Below are 16,853 nucleotides of genomic sequence, written 5' to 3'. Positions count from 1 at the left end.
TTTTGATATTTTTTATATAGCATGAGAACATTTAATAAACAATTAATAGACACATACAAAAAGGTTCCCATGTTTACATCCTACTAGATAGAATAATATTCTAGAAGTATAGCAATTAAATTTAACTGTTTGTATGAACAGTTTTTATAAAAGACTGAAACAAAGCCCAGATTAGAGTGTGCCTACTTCCATGTCCTCCTTCCTTGCAAGATGTAGCAGTTGATTTTTGATGCACACTAACCACACCTTTCTTGCCCCCCATAGGTTGAAGGTAGGAATTGTGCTCCCCCTTACTGGCTGATCATCTGGAAGACAACCTTTCTGTTCCTCCAAAGGGACTTAATAAGGTCCATCTGCAGATTGTTAGTTCAAATCTTCTGTTACAGGCAAAATATCCAAAATGCCTGACGGGCTGGTATGGTCAAGGAAGGCTGTGGTGGCACCAAATGAGTGACAGCATTGATGCACTAAGGACAGACAATTCTTAAACAGGCTAGGACCTAGGTGAAGGACTCTGAAGTAACCTGGTGACTGAGGGGACATTTGATTACAATTTCAAGTTATTTAAGGGTGCTTAAATGGAGGATAGAGACAAACTATTCTCTGTAGCTACAGGGTAGATATAGCAAAAAATTACTTAGTTAACTGATCAAATATTTGTCAGATAATGGTCAAATATTTTAAGCATTAATTTATGAGAACAGTGGAAAGACTAAATCGCCTGTAGATTAAGATAATTATGCTAATCATAGAAAACAAGTTATTTAACTGTTATTGGACACCGTTACCTAACAATAGAAAATTCTAAAAAACTGTAATGATTTTTATGACTATCAATGTTTGGCAAATGTAAATATGTATGCTATTCAAGACCCTAAGGATATTCAAGGTGCACAGGAGCCAGTGACACAGAACCAGCAAAGAAGCCAGCAAACAAGGGATTTTGAGTGGTGAGTTTTTTGGCAAGTTTTCTCAATCACTTCTTGCTTCCTGCCTTCACTGTAAGCATGCTAAGTGGAAAGAGGTGAAGGAGAAAGGGAATTTTTAAGGAAACATTAAGGAATTTATTTATTTATTCAGGACTGGTCTTATGGGTTACAGATGTGCTTCAAGCACAAGGCCAAAAGAGATTCTAGTTGGAAGTCCAGAACTAATTTTGGTTCTGCATAACAATTGTGGCAAGCTAACTGGTGTCTGAACATCTGACTGTCCTAACAGAGTGCAACTGAAACTGTTAAGTTTATTCTGAAACTTTAAGGAAGAATAAAGGTATGGCAAAAGTATACTCATTTACCATGCCAGTCATGCCCAGATCTAGAAGGCACTGGATGCGGTAACTGTTTCTGACATGACTATTGATATGTGGCTAAAGGCTCTTGGAACAGGTTAAGGGATACGGACACTGGAGAATCATTTACTAGCCTGAATTATTTTAAAGAAAATCTTTAGGTAGAATGAAGGAGGGTCTAACCTGCGAACAACAGTAAATTCTATTAAGGAAGCTTGTAGGAGCAGGAAAAAAATTCTTATGCTTGGTCTCATACCTCCCCAACAGATAAAGCTTTTCAAAATAGTTCCACACATCTCAACAGCAGCAATATCAAACCCATCAGTAGGAATATGGAGATGGTTTTGAGAAGTGTGTTATAAAAACTCAAAAGCAGTAACTTGCTTTCACAAGAGAGATGGCTACACTGCTAAACAAAGATGTATTCTCAGTTCACCCAAAACAAACTGTTAATCTGAATTTTTCATAATCTGCCAAAATGTCATTACTATAAAAGGAGCCATCAGGTGCATTTTAAACAGTAATTACTGCTCTGAAGAATACAGATGAAACAGTAATTATTCTCTTTCAGACTTACTGAAGGTTTGATAACAATATATTTATATATTTCCCATTTCAAAATATTTTAGTTTTATTTACACACAAAAGTTTTCCATTTATACCATACACTTAAATACTATGTATGTACTAGAATACAGTTTTATTTTTAATTATGCCACCTTATGCATAGCAATCCCATGCCAAAGACAAATAGCCCCTCACCTGCCAAGCACAATCTTTCTTCTCTTCAGTAGGCATTGGGATCACAAGAAGGTTCTGAAGAATAAAAGCAGCCTAAAAGAAAAGAAAAGTGTTAATACTGCCATCTTGCTGAAGCTGCTGGACAAAACAAAGCACCAGATTCAACAGCACTGTAACAGCATCATAGGTCAAACTGGCATATTAATCAGCAACTCACTGTGCTAGCTTAAACATTCCTGAAGCCATTTAAAATGTCAAGATTTACTGTGGCACAAAAAGGATGCAATCAATTTAAAAATCCTAAAAGAGCACTAATACAATATAGCATCAGAGGGGAAAAAACTCTCTTTTCAGTTTATTTTATGGAACTGATGGTATTGTATACAGCGGTTCACTGTTTTCCTAATATAATTAATTTATCTGGATTTCACATAATAGCTATGGAGAGAAAAATATTTTGAAAGAGCAAAACAAATGTTATTATAAAAATATCAAAGACAGAAGAAATACAGGCCAGGTGCAATATCAAAAACTATTTAGGTATTACTTTTACAATTACTACATTCAAGTTGACTGAGTCTTTTTATAACACAGAAATGCAGGTCTTTCAACAATTGTCCCCAGTATCTCACATGCACACCTACGGAAACTGCTTTGTTTAAACTGTAAAACACTTGATGCTGGGACAATGTCTACTTGCATACAGGACTAAGTTCACCGTTACCTCCTAAGTAAGAGCCCAATTGCCACTTAGAAGACTTCCTTCTTTAAATATCCCAAGCTGTTTTTGTTATGTTTTGGACATAATAAAATGTGAAAAAAGAATTCTGATAATTAATTTTTAAAATAACTACAAAAGATGATCCCAACTGTTCTACAATGATCTGGACACCAAAAGAGTTACATTTTTGGAGCATTTTTGTGCAGAAGTATTCTACATTGTTTTACTTTAAAATAGGTAGCTTGTTGAGAAAACATGTCTCAGAAGTATTTTAATATCTTAAAACTGAATTATACAAGCTTGAATCCTTACATTTTGGTTGTACAGTGGGCATGGAAGGAAACTGAAAAGTCACATTATTGCTATGCTAAATTCTTCCATCACAATTAAGAAAAAATCTAAATATTTAGCTGAACACTTCTAGCTCTACCTTTTAATAGATGATACCTCATACAGTTAGATAGTGTACTATAATTGTAGGGGAATAAAAGAAGAAAACTGCTATTTCAGTTCAAAATGAGAAGCAGGTTATATTAAATTCATAAATTTCTCTTAGATTTACAGTTTGGATAAATATATAGTTAGCACTGAGTTAAGACATGAGAACAAAGTTCATAATTTATTTCATCAGCCCACTGCTCAGTCTCTAAATAGTTCAGAAGGCTTCTTCAAGTCAAGGAAAAATATCCTTTATATGCATAAAAGATAAGTGACTTCTGCTTAAGTTATGAAGCTCATTACTTATTGTGCATTTCTCATGAACTGGCAAAATCTACTTCCAGTGCTTCTCCATGAAGTGCGAGCACTATATCCATCAGGCACTGTTAACACTGTAAACAATGCTAGTCTATTCAAGAAGTTGCAACAGAGACCATGAACATGCACTGATTTCAAAGCTATATTCAATTAACTGTATTTGAGCATTTTGGTAGTCTGAGCTGTGTAGAGAAAACATACTAGGAAATACACTCAGGGATTTTTTTGTTGTTGTTTTTTTTTTTTATTTAAACTACTCAAGATATAACATATGAGGCCCTGGCATACATTTCAATTATGACATGATTGAGATGCAAATCTATAACATGCTATATATATATATACACACACCCCAATTTATAGCATCATAGCAGGGAAAGCCAGGCACAAAAAAATGTTCCACATACATTGTAGAAGACTTTTGTGTCTGGTTGGTATGGACGCTTAAATTGAACAGGTAGCATGTGTGCCTTACCCAGAACTACCCCATGCCAATCTGACTTTCAGTTGATAATCTGAATCAGCTTGGGGCAGCACCATGTCTAAAAACTGAACATGCAGCTGGGCTTCACAGGGTTGTTTTATAGCCAGAAGTAAAGGGAAAGTGGAGTCAAGAAGCCTCTCCCCAGCCCTGGCTCCAAGGACCCTGGCTTTTGAATCAGTATGGAGCCAGGCTGTCTGGTGTTTTTTAGGCCTGGGGATGCCCTGGGGCCTGGGACAAAGCCACCCCTTGGATAATTGTGGCTTCAGGACTCCTGCTACTGGGATCTGAGGAATGTATGTCCCATCCCAAATACTGCACGCATTACCGTATTTCCTCAAATCTGAATCTAAATCACACTATTAGTTTCATGTCTGACAGAGGCCATGGAAGAACAAAAGCTATTTAATAAATAGTTCTACAATTTAAGTGAATGACTACTGAGTGAAACTGAAAAGAAATAGTTAAGGGGTGATCTGAGGGCCACCTACAAGTTTATCAGGGGTGACCACCAGTATATGGGGGAATGTTTGGTCACCAGAGCGCCCCAAAGGATGACGAGGTCGAATGGTCATAAACTACTACAAGACCGTTTCAAGCTGGACATAAGGAAGAATTTCTTTATTGTCTGAGCCCCCAAGGTCTTAGAATAGCCTGCCATGAGAGGTGGTTCAAGCACCTGCATTGAACACCTTCAAGAGCAAAATGGATGCTTATCTTGCTGGGCGCCTGTGACCCCAGCTGACTTCCTGCCCTTTGGGCGGGGGCCTGGACTAGATCTTCCGAGGTCCCTTCCAGCCTTAATGTTTATGAAATCTATGAAAGATATTCTATTACACTATGCTTTGTTCACAGAACTACCCAATCAGCTGTGAAGAATATTGAGACAGGCTTTCATATGTCACTTCTGTAAGCCATAAATTTGTTAAAATAAATTTTTCTAATATTTACAAAAAGGAAATCAACTACTACATTTTAAGTTAAGCTAAATGATGAGAATAAAATGAACATACCATTAATTTCTTTCAACACCAAAGAAAGAATACACAAGCATTCTGACATCTCCACATTGCATATATCATTGTTTTTCATAATGTTATAAATATATACAGCAAGAATGGTTAGGGATTATTTTTATAATGCTTCAAGCAGTAAGAGCAAAAGAAATCCTTCTAAGCACCTTACTGTTTTTGTGGCTCCAATGAAACTAGCACATCAATGAAACAGATTACTTCTGCTTTTACATTAGTAATCATGTCTCTTCAGTGCTTTTCAGCTGAATGCTAAATGAAGAGGGTGAAAAAAAACATTTTCATTAGGTGCATTTAACTTGTGAAGGAACAGGAATGTTGTGCCATCATAAATAAATCTTCTCACAAACAGCTTAATTTTCATATAGTTGTTTTCATTCTTTATGACCTTAAAGGTTTTACAGATGTATATTCATGAACAACAGAACAGAAAAAAAGCATACCTCCCGGCGTACCATGCTACATTCAGATTGATCCAGAAATATGTTTATTACTGTTCCCCATAATCCTCCAGAAATGTTCTGACAGCTGTCTGCTAAAGCAATGCATCCTGCTTTAAGAGTTGTAAGAGCTGATCCAATTCCAAGTGATGTGAATCTTACCTGGAAGAAATTCACAAGATAAGGTAAAAAAAAAAAAAAAAAATTATAGTAAAAAGCAATATTTTACAATTATTTCTCAAACTTCTACTATAAAGCATACTGTCCTAATCCCTAAACTACCTTGAAAAGTTACTGACTGACTTGTGTTCCAAAGCTTTTATACCCCTTTTATACCCCTTCAAAAGCTTTAAGTATTGAGACTACAAAATTCTATCCACCTAAGTAAGAAATGCAGACATGCCTAGAAAGCTGAGTAAGCATCCAGAAGTCTTTAGAATAATCTGACAATACCTCAATTTTTGCAATATTACATATAAAAATAGCTGCTCATACATTTATGCTAACAAATATAAACAAAATATTAAGGCCTTAACATTTAATATTATTTGACAAGTAATGGAATGTGGATGCCTTACTGAAGTCTACAAACACATGTAACGTTTTTGTATACATGTTATCATACCTCAGTCTTTTTATAAAACCTAAACTGTGCTCAGCAGTTTAACTACAGGATGGAGAGAGGAAGGAAGAGTGAGTGGGGGCACCAACTTAGGCAGGACACAAATATAAGTGCTGCTGCTACTGTCAGTGCAGCACTATAACAGTGCAGTGCCACTGGTGAGGGTATAAAACTGCTGCTGCCCAGCCACATCTCTGACTATACTAGTATTGGTAACTGGCTGGCCTGCTTCTTTTCAATGAGATTCAAACTTAAAAAAAAAAATTAAGATCCCCATTCATAGTTGTCAAGGAAACACCACAAGAATCTTACTAGCCAGGTTTAAAGCTTCAGTTTTATTTCAAACATTGTTTAAGACACTGCTTAGCATTCAGCACCACTCTGAGAAATATAAAAATTAGATTTCATTTTTATTGCATCAACTGATTCGTGTTAATGATCATGTTACAGTGATTCTGTAGCCATGACAGTCAAGGTTTTATGCAAGAGGCAAGAATTTTGGGGGGATGATATCTTTTATTGAACCAATTTACATGTTTGGAGTAAAGACAGACAAGCTTCTGAATGCAAGACATTCTTTATCAGGTCTGAGGAGGGAAGCAAGCAAGCACAGCCTTCATGTTAAAAGGAATTTTATTTTTATTTTGCACACACATACACACACTTCTGCTTATAGTTAATAAAAAGAAAGTGCAGAAATCTTGCATACTATGGTACCATGAACCATTACCCCGAGTAACTAAAAACAGAAAGTGACAGACTACAGAACTGTGGCGATAACATTCATTTGAAGATACATTTTGGATTTTTCTGTTACACTGACCACATTTAAAATTGTGCCAATTTTTTAAGCCTCATCATTAAAATATAATTTAAAAAATGTGATACATGCATTTCTTAAACTTGGAACAACTATTTTACTGCCACAGTACACTAACCTCAGGGTCTCTGTCTACCCATAATGGAACCAGCCATGCCAGACCTAGTCGAGAAGGATCTTCTTCTTCACTGTTTTCATAAGGCAAGAACCAGAGAGAGACCAAATCCTGGTCAGAAAGTAAAAAGCAAAGCAATATGTTTTAGGAAGTAACCTTTTGAGCATGACTTCCTTTTGTTTTTCTAAAGCTTATTGCAACTTACAGAGTGCCCATGTTGTAGGGCACAGATTCTGACTTAAACCCTGCAAAATTGCCTACACTTACTTAAATCTATTAATTGAGTAAAATTAAGTACACGTGTAAATCTTCACAGGATTAGGTTCTGAATGATAAACAGATCACCCGCAAGCTGCAGACACTTCAGATGAAAATACTGCAAATCATTTTAACTCAGAAGGGGATAACTGAGTTCAGCAGAACAGTGGGAGACAAAACTCAACACTAATTCTAATATACTAAAAGCCTTAGTGTGTCTGTCTGTGTCCGTCTGTAACGCTTTATTTGCACTCTGACTGGTTGTCTCGGCAGCCAATCACAATGCTGACTGAAACAACCAGAGTACTCTGCACAGACAAACACACACAGTGGAGCACCACTGTGATGGTGGGGACAGAGGGTGGCAGTGCTCTGTCCCTGCCTGCCACCCCCTGGTCATTCATGATGGTCAATTTGCTAGTCATATATAAAACAAGAGACCCTGTTACTTAATACTATGCTGATGTTTCTCCTTTCTTAGTACCCACAAAGCTGATACTGATTCATTTGAGGTCACATAGTGTCATATGCTATTTAGTTCCAGATTTTGTACAGAGATTGTGAATCTCCTTGCATGTTCATTTCTTTGTATCACATTAAAAGAATATATACTTACTTACCTGCAAAGTGTTATGTACATCTAGGTGCTGCATAAGCAGAATTTCTAGATTGATACCATATCATTATTGTCAGGATAAACAATGATCACCAAAGTTTTGTGTTTTACTATCATCTTGGCTTTTCAGATTTTTAATACTGTAGATAATTCAGATTTAAATTCCTTTTTAAATTAAATATACTGTACTCTAATTTCATCACAGGGGAAGAGGCAAAAGACAATGCTTAACCCTCACTAATATTATTTGCAGCACTTTCATTATAACTGTAACTGGGCAGGGGGCTGGACCCGATGATCTTGTGAGGTCCCTTCCAGCCCTAATGTCTATGAAATCTATGATACTATATTGCTTAGAAATCCATAATGCCCTAATTACAAGAAAATAAATATCACTTTAGACGTGTTATATCCAGCACTGAAAAATAAGAGAAAAATCGGCCATGATGCAGCTCACAAGAAAAATTAAGTAGTAGTATTGTAAGGCAGTTAAAAAAAAAAGTCAGCAGAAAAAGGAATAATCTACTTGATAATGAATACATCAATTTATTTTAATGTGAACCAATTCAACTGGCATAAACAATGCACTGAAAATAACTTTTTTAAAATGTACCTTTTTTATAAAATAATTTGCATAGAGGTGAAAAATAATTTATTCCTACCTATATATAAATTGATATCTAAATTACTGGTGTTGTAAATCAGGATCAGGATCTGAATCTCTTCTATGAACATAGTTGCTTAGGACAATCTAGGGAGCAACACTGCAGTACACAGCGTATATAAAATTTATAGCTACAGAAACATATAGTTGACCATATTACCATACATATAACTCCACATAATTAATACATAACCTTCTACCACCACCAGTGAAGGCCTAATCATTCATCTCTGCATTTACGGAATGATTCTACAATGTGCTGAGCTCCTCCTGCAACGTGCCAATTACTCCATATCCCGTGAATGCAAAGGAAGCTGTCAGCACTTGGTACCTTAAGCAGGGGATTAACACCTCAAGGGGACTGGAACCATATCAAATTTGGAAAGTATATTGTGTTATTTTCTTATTGCTTGTTAAGAGTGACTGTTGTTCAATCATATCTTTTCTGTCCCAGAGGGAAAAGACCCATCTTCATTCTGCTGATTAGCTAAACAAGAGACACCCAAAGTACGCCTTGATTATGAGCAAAGATCAGCACGTGGCAGCCAGGCAGTGTGGTGGAAAGCAGCTCCTGCTGCTCCCTCCAGTTAAGTCTATGGGAGTGGGGTCACAGGCAATGCGTGGAGTGGGGGGCACAGGCAACATGGCAGCAGGTCACAGGAGTGGGTATGGGGGAGCAAAGACAACACATTGGGAGGGTGGGGGGCACAGTCAAGGGTGGGAGGGAGCATGTGGCCCCCTCAGATTACTGCATCAACAGCAAGATGCAGAGCTGCAGCCTGGCCAGACCAGCTCCAGGCAGAAGCTGCCTCCGCATCCTAGCAGGCAGGAAGCGTGGGAGAGAGCATTGCACCACACACACCACCATGGCTGCCAAGGCAAGGTGCCCCCAGCCTGCCCAGCAGCAGCAGGAGCACAATTTTGGGCCACCACTGCTATGCCTCACCATGGTGGCCATGGCAGAGCAGTGCTGGCTCCTGCCCAGAGCTGGTCTGGCCACGCTGCAGCCACGTAACCCGCTGTGGAGACAGAAATGGGGGGGGGGGCACATGCCCCCCCTGCCCCCTCACACAATCGCCTTTGCCCCTTCCCCATATACCCACCCCATTCCTCACAGCCCCACCCACTTCCTCACACTATGGTATTTGAGGGCAGGAGTGAGTGGAACCAGCAGGGCCAGGGAACTGCTATAAATTGGGAGCTAGGGGCAGCAGCGGGCCAGGGAGTTATGGGAGTGAGGGGCACTGGCAGGGCCAGGGGGCTGTGGGTTGGGAGTGAGGGGCAATGGCACAGGCAGGACACTGGCATATCAGGGCTGCTCAGCACCACAGAGCAGCAGAGGGGAAGGGGGAGGGGACAGCCGCAGCTGGACCTGCATCCTGGTGAGCGAAAGGAGCAGAGGAAGCTCTGATTTTGCATGATAAAAAAATAGACATGCACTGATACATCGGTCCCGTATTGTACTGGCACTGATAAAAGGAAAAACTGACATTATCAGCAACTGGCTTCTTTTGGCTAATAATGTCACCCACAAATGCTGCGTGCATGCCCACAGCTGTAGTGCAGCATGCGGGTGGTCAGGAGTGCAGCCTGGCAGTGTGAAGAGCAGCATCCGGCTGGTAAGTCTGTTCGGGGAAAGAAGAGGTGTATGGGGGGTGGGAACCAAGGCCCCCGCGTGGAGGGAGGGACTGGGGTTGGTGCTAGGGCTGGCACTGACACAGGGGCAAGCACTGCACAGCCAGGGCGGGGTGGGGCCTGGGACAGAGCCACAGCTTGTCTGGGAGGGAACAGCTCCCACCACTGCACATGTTCTGAGAGGGTATGGGGGTGGGTGGGCTGGCTGTGCCCCCTGGATCTGAGTGTGGTGCGAGGGTGGGCTGCTGTTGTTGCCTGGGCCAGGCTGAGTTCAAGGAGGGAAGCAGCAGCACTTGGAGGCCTATGGGGGGGCTACCTCAAGATTGACCATAACCCCCGCTCCCAGCGCCACTGCCTGTCCCAAACACAGCCCAGCCCAGCCCAGCTCCCCTGCCGGGTAGAGCCCAGCACTGCCCCCAGTGGCAGCCCACCCTCGCCCTGTGCTGATCCAGGGGGCACACCCCCCCATGCCCTCCTAGGATGAATGTAGTGGTGGGAGCCACCTGCCTCCCCCTCCACATATGCCCTGATGACCTGTGGCTTCATCCCACACCCCGTCCCAGCTATGCAGCGTCTGCCCCTACCTCACCTCTCTGTGGGGGCCTCGGTCTGCCCCCTCCATGCCCCTTCCCCGCTGCTCTGGATGCCACATAGCGACAACGGGATCAGACTCTCTCTCTCTTTTATATCAGAGAATTGGGGGGGTTTAAATAGAGAAAACCAGGATCCCTTATTACAAGGCAAGTGGCCTAACTCTACAACCCTTGTACTGCACAGTACACAAGTGCAAACTGATCTCAGTGACTCAGGAAGCCCCTTCCAGTTCTATGTATCCTGAACTGCAGTTGTCCAGTCTTGACTATAACCAATGATTCCTATTTTGAATATTCCTTCTCCCAAAATGGATTACAGTAGAAATCCTGCTTTGCTTTTAGTCAGTTTAGGCTTAAGAACATATTTTTTGCCTTACTCATATCACTGAAATTCCAGCTTGCACAATATGATCACAATGACTTGGGACACAAAGTTTAGGTCTGTATTATGAGAATTCAATTACTTTAAAAAAATTAAATCAACTATTCCTTGAATAGCTTATCTAAATAACTTTAGGTATATGTACAGAATTTAGGAAATAACAGTGAAGTCCTGAACACTAATATTGTATTTGTTTAGGCCTTGATACAGTAAACAGGTGGCATGTGCTTATAGTTAATAGGAAAAAATTAGGCTGTTTAAGAAGTAAGCATGCTCTTAGAGATGCTATCCACAGTTCTGAAAACCAACACTGCTGTAAACAACTAGAATTATGCAATATCTTGTTAACGAGGTTTCCATTTCCAGAACTGTTGGAGACATTGAGGTGTGTCTTAATTTCAAATAAAAGAAATTATTGCATTTCAAATAATCTTGAGGAGACTATGCTTTAAAAAGGTAAAAATTAAAAAGATTTTATTTTAGCTACCCTTAACGTTGTGTTAGGCCAGCATTCCCTTTAAAAACAGTGGGATTACTTTTGTGATTCTATTCAATTCAGTAAGGTTAGCAGAACTGAACCCTTAGCTAGCTTGTATAAAATACTGGTATTAATGTTCTATAGTGCTCAAATTCAGAGTTATCTAAAGTATAACTTTTCCAAACCAAGCACCAACAGAAATTAAATTCTTCTGCTTTCTGAACTCAAGTAAGAAAAACACATTTTCCCAGTTGAGAGAAAAAAAGAGAGAAAGAAAGAAACTATACTTTTAACTTTGTCAATAACAACGTGTCAGTACTTAAACCATACAGAAGACAAGGTGAAGGACAACTTTTAATGCGCTCACTGTATTTTTGGCTTGAGCCATCATTTCATGGGACAAGTGAAGCAAGCAAAGTACTGTGCTCTTAGTGACACCTTTTCCCATGAACGACATAGCATTTCCTCCCCACTCAACGTAAAACGACGAGATGACCTGGAAAAAACAAAACAAACTATTACCTGAAGTGAAGCTATCATGAAATATACAGACAGTAAAAACTGTTCTACAGACTCCCATGAATTCAAATCATAACTAAGAAAAGTCAGTAGCCTTTATCAAATATACATTTTCCTTGCATTTTTAGCCATTCTATTATAATTCTAGACATTCTATTATAACAAGTTACATTGTCAGAGGCTAACTTGTGATATAGCTATAATCTCATGTTCAGCAACCTGCTCTTATCTTGGCTTTCCTTCATGTCTACAGTGACTTTCGTTTACCTATTGTTTATAGACCTGGTAGAACTTTTGTGTTTTCATTCTACTCATTATTTATCTTTTTTTTTTGGCCAAATCTTGTATTAGCGTACTTAGAATTTTAATGTATTCTTTTGTTTACACATTTTCAATTTTTAACCTTGGACACTCTCGCACATAATTTGCCAAAACCTAGGCCCCAAATAATTCCAAGTCTGTCTGATTAATTTAGTATTTACATGCTCTGATAGGATAATTCAAAGTAGGGAAGGAGCACAAACCTGCCCCACATATAATTTATGAAGACCTGCATACTTTATAGTTATAGAAGCCCTTTTAATATTTTCAGTTCTTAAGAAATGTCCCTTGGACAGTCTGAATTCAATATCCAGGAGAAACTGGTTGGTTGTATCATAATACCTGTGTGAAAAATAGCTTAAGGTCTTTCTTTCGTTGTTGGCACTTTGTACACTATAAAGGACAGTCATTTTGAGCTGTTTATTGCTACTTGTATGAATTGAAAATCTTTATTTCATACAGGAACACCTGCTGAATAGTAGCAGTTACAGTAAGCTGATGTAACTGTCTGGCCAGAGATTGTTAAAACGTAAAAAAACAAAAATCAAACCTGTGTAAATCAGACCTAACTAACCTGCTTAAAGTATGTTAAGAACAGCATGTAATGGAATGTATTTTCCCCCAAACCATGGCGATTACAACCTATCCATTCATCTCTGTTTCCCACCATTCCATGAAACAACTCTCTATCAAGTTATATGTTATTCGGTTGACTTTAAACTGCATAACACTAAGATCCTATCTGCATTATGTATTATCAGGAGGATCTCTACTGCCTATTTCCCAGCTGTTATCTGAAACCAATCTCTTTAGCAGAAAACCTTGTTCTTTGCAATAGCATCAATAATTTGGGTGCCTTTTTAAATTTAAAATCCCATCTGAAGCAGTCAATCAAGTGGCTCTAGCTATTTTATTTCCATTTCAGAAACCTTGCCACTTCATCGTAACTCAGTGTTTCAACACTTACTTTACATTTTTTGTTTCATCATAACAACTCACAGTTAATATAGAGGTTACCAAGAATCTCTCTTGAGAGCTAGAAAAAGCATGGAAAAAGGTATATATTCTGAATCTTAAAAAGGGCAATAGCCAATGTATTTATTTTCACTCTGTTTCATAACCAGTAACAAGATAAAAATTTTTAAAATCTAGCCTTAAGTATTTTTTATGTTATAAAATTATTTAAGAACACTGTAAAGTTGTACTTTTGAAAAGAAACTAGAAAAATAATCATAACATTTTGGGTGTACTCATCATGTAAGGCTCTTGTTAGTTCAGTGAGTTTTCCCTATGTTACTTTCATCTAAGGTACTGAGAGATGTTCGTTTAAAAGGAGTAATGGGATCTGACCCTTGATACTAAACCTCACAATCCTGGGCTCCCCCCGAAACCACCAGCAAATTGAAAGCTGGGTGCCTGACAGTCAAACTGACTGTCAGCTTGCTTTAGGACCACACTAGGGCTCTAAACAGCAGTCTAATTTATCAGTCCAGGTGTTCCTTTTTTGGAAGATTTAAAAGGACATCTGCTTGTAGACAGATACAGTGTGCATGTCTGTGTGTGTTCATAGTTACAAAACACAGTCAAAATGTCCAGAAACTCAGTTTTATTTTTTAAATGTTCTGGCTTATACACCCCCCTAGTATTTGGATTGATTTCTTAATTTTTAATTTCAATTAATATTTGTCTTTACAGACTGGTTTCAGTAGCTAGCTTGGAAGACTGACAATGCAAGTTCTAGTTTTCAGCTGATGTCTTTTCCTTGAATGAGGAGGCCACCGCTCCTTATTACAAAAACAAATGTTACATAACCATTTTGAACAGTTATATAGCCAGAATAGTCTACACTAACATGAGAGTAATCTTCGTTTGGCACAGATTTCAAATCGCTCTGGATGAAATTAATTTTGATATCGCTAGTTATAATACTCTGAAAATAACATATGAACAATAAATATATTTTGCATAGACACCCATTTAAGAGCGTAAACAATTCTCAATCCGACATTGAAGTCGATGCTAGTTTTGCCATTCACTTCAAAGTGAATGGGATAAGGTCCAAAGTGCACAGATGCGAAAGATTATGGCATATCTTCATGCATGGATAACTTACTGGCTCTCTCAAAGTCTAGTACAAGTGACAACATGTGCACACGTCATAAAATATTCAGAAAGGGCACCACAGAGCATAAAAACACTGCACTCTTGTCAAACACAAAAATTAATGAAATATACAATTTTATGGACAAATCTGTTTCATTCTACCACTCAAGTTAATTATTGATTTCTAACTGGCTATATACAATATTATGATTTTCCTTCCTTGCATCTTGTAACTTATACACACCCAAAATGTCAAGTTCACTAATTGTACACATCCGTTGTTAGGTTTTCACCAAAAAAACAAAACAACCCCCCCCTCAAAAAACACCACTCTGCAACCAAATTACAAGTAAAATTTCCCAAAACATATATTTCCCTCAATAATATTGTATTCACAATTTTAATATTTTGCTTTATGATTGTTACATAAATGACCAAATGACAGCATAAACAACTTACCTCGAGAAGGCCTGTTAAATATTTCATACAAATTGTGAATGATTCAATTGTGGCAGAATGTGTACTCCAGCCTGGGAATGCAGTAATGTGAACCATTCCTCGTAAAGTTCTCTCCAGAGAAGGAAGTCCATAGAAGTGGGGTGCATTTGTTACCCGTAAACACTGTAGCAGTTTCAAAGCCAGCTGTGTTCGGAAACAGTCAGCTAGTTCCAAGCCCTTTCTGTGGCCATTAGACATAAAGCAAAAATGTCAGTCAACAATATAAAAGTTTCCCTAATCTACAACTGTTCAGGTTACTAATGATATCTCACTGCATCTGTAGTTGTTCTATTAGTTTAGGTGATCTGAATCGTGTTGCCTTTTGTATATGGAAAAGTGGAAATCAACAACTCCAGCTTTATGTATTTGAGTTCTGAAAGCACAAAATTTCATTTATCATATTGGGACATTCATTCAACTTTAAAAAAAATTACTGCAAACAGAACTGTTAAAACTAAAGAACCTGTTCACCATAAGTGAAAAAAATTAAATGCTTTATAACATAAAGAAAATGACAAAGCTCAATGCATTTAAATCCATTCTAAAATCAAAGTGTTAGAGAGATTTCCTGTAGTTAGAGAGCTTCCAAGCTAGACATCAACTAAAAATTGTAGAACAGTTTGGACCATGCTCCCATTTGTAGTGACACAATTTTCTAATCCTTCTTTTTCAGATTTGCTCTCTATGCAAATGTGTAATTAGATGGTGATTTTAATTATTTTCAGTCATGTTTTTAGACATATTTTGATTAAGAGCCTTTGTACATATACTTAGGCAAAATAATGAGTTCAGAGATGCTTAGCGTTTAAGACAGAGGTGCCCAACACACATGGCATGGTATGCATACACTTGTATGCACGTCCAAACACCAAATGTTAAATCAGTGATTAATAATTTCAAATACTATAAATTGATTATCAGATGACGTTTTCTCCCCAATCAGCATAGGAAAAAATGCCTTACGTTTGCATACAAGGAAACCTCATTAAATATATTGCGTAGTGTTCAACTGCTGGTAAAAGCAGCATGCACTCACTAATAGAAACCAACTATAAAGTTGATTAAATAACTTTAGCCAACACTGAGCATGTTTATAGAAAACATGGCTCATATTGGGCAAACACACTGAATATCGAATCTAATTTTGGGGGAGTTGTCTTATATTCTGGGTCATCTTACATTCAAGTAAGTACAGCAGTATCTTTTAGCTTGATTCTTGAAGTTTAGTAGATTCATTAGTTATAACTATTAAGTATATAAAAAGTAGTCTAGATTTGAAACAGTGCCCTTCAAGAAGTGTTCATCGTATCAGTCATTCACATATCTGTCTTTAAATATATAACACAATAGAAGAAAGGTTTGGAAAGATTAAAACAATATAATCTGTAAGAAAGTCATAATAAATAACCTAAGCAACTGGATTCGGTGTACCAGTTTCAATGAATTTTAGGTAAAACACTCTCTATCAATTTCTAACATTTTTAATTACAGAAATGTTGTTAATCCTAACGTATATACAACTGCCTAAAAACCTCATTCCAACCTATCGAAGTAAATAAATAGAAATTTTACCATGACTTTTATGGGCTTTTCAAAACATAAACAGCTCTATTTCTGACACAGCTGAGAGCATAATTGCAAAATATCAGTATACAGAAAGTTACCTTATTCCACCTACTAGCAATGTACTGCTGATATTTTTAAAACTTGCATCGAGACAGACAAGGCATGTCAAAAAGGCAGGCTGCTGTGAGCCAATTTACACAAAAGT

At 38.1% G+C, this 16,853-nt stretch overlaps 1 protein-coding gene across 4 annotated transcripts in view; it reads right to left on the bottom strand.

Annotated features, from left to right (window-relative positions):
- Positions 1 to 16,853, bottom strand: part of RTTN (rotatin) — a 154,887-nt gene that overhangs the window by 60,877 nt on the left and 77,157 nt on the right. For all 4 annotated transcript variants that reach the window (XR_016441379.1, XM_090039589.1, XM_090039590.1 and 1 more), the window contains exons 28-32: positions 15,044 to 15,263; positions 12,009 to 12,137; positions 7,019 to 7,126; positions 5,462 to 5,620; positions 2,051 to 2,122 (exon numbers count right to left, since the gene is read on the bottom strand). Coding sequence is in view for 3 of the 4 variants with exons in the window: in XM_090039589.1 (XP_089895715.1) it covers positions 2,051 to 2,122; positions 5,462 to 5,620; positions 7,019 to 7,126; positions 12,009 to 12,137; positions 15,044 to 15,263 (688 nt within the window). In the remaining variant the exon portion in view is untranslated. The remainder of the gene's footprint in view (positions 1 to 2,050; positions 2,123 to 5,461; positions 5,621 to 7,018; positions 7,127 to 12,008; positions 12,138 to 15,043; positions 15,264 to 16,853) is intronic.

The sequence above is a fragment of the Crocodylus siamensis genome, chromosome 3 (genome assembly GCF_052110815.1).
Source record: "Crocodylus siamensis isolate JL-2025a chromosome 3, ASM5211081v1, whole genome shotgun sequence".
Lineage (NCBI taxonomy): Eukaryota > Metazoa > Chordata > Crocodylia > Crocodylidae > Crocodylus > Crocodylus siamensis.
Note: the sequence above shows the minus strand (reverse complement) of the source record. Positions and strands in the feature narration are given on the sequence as shown.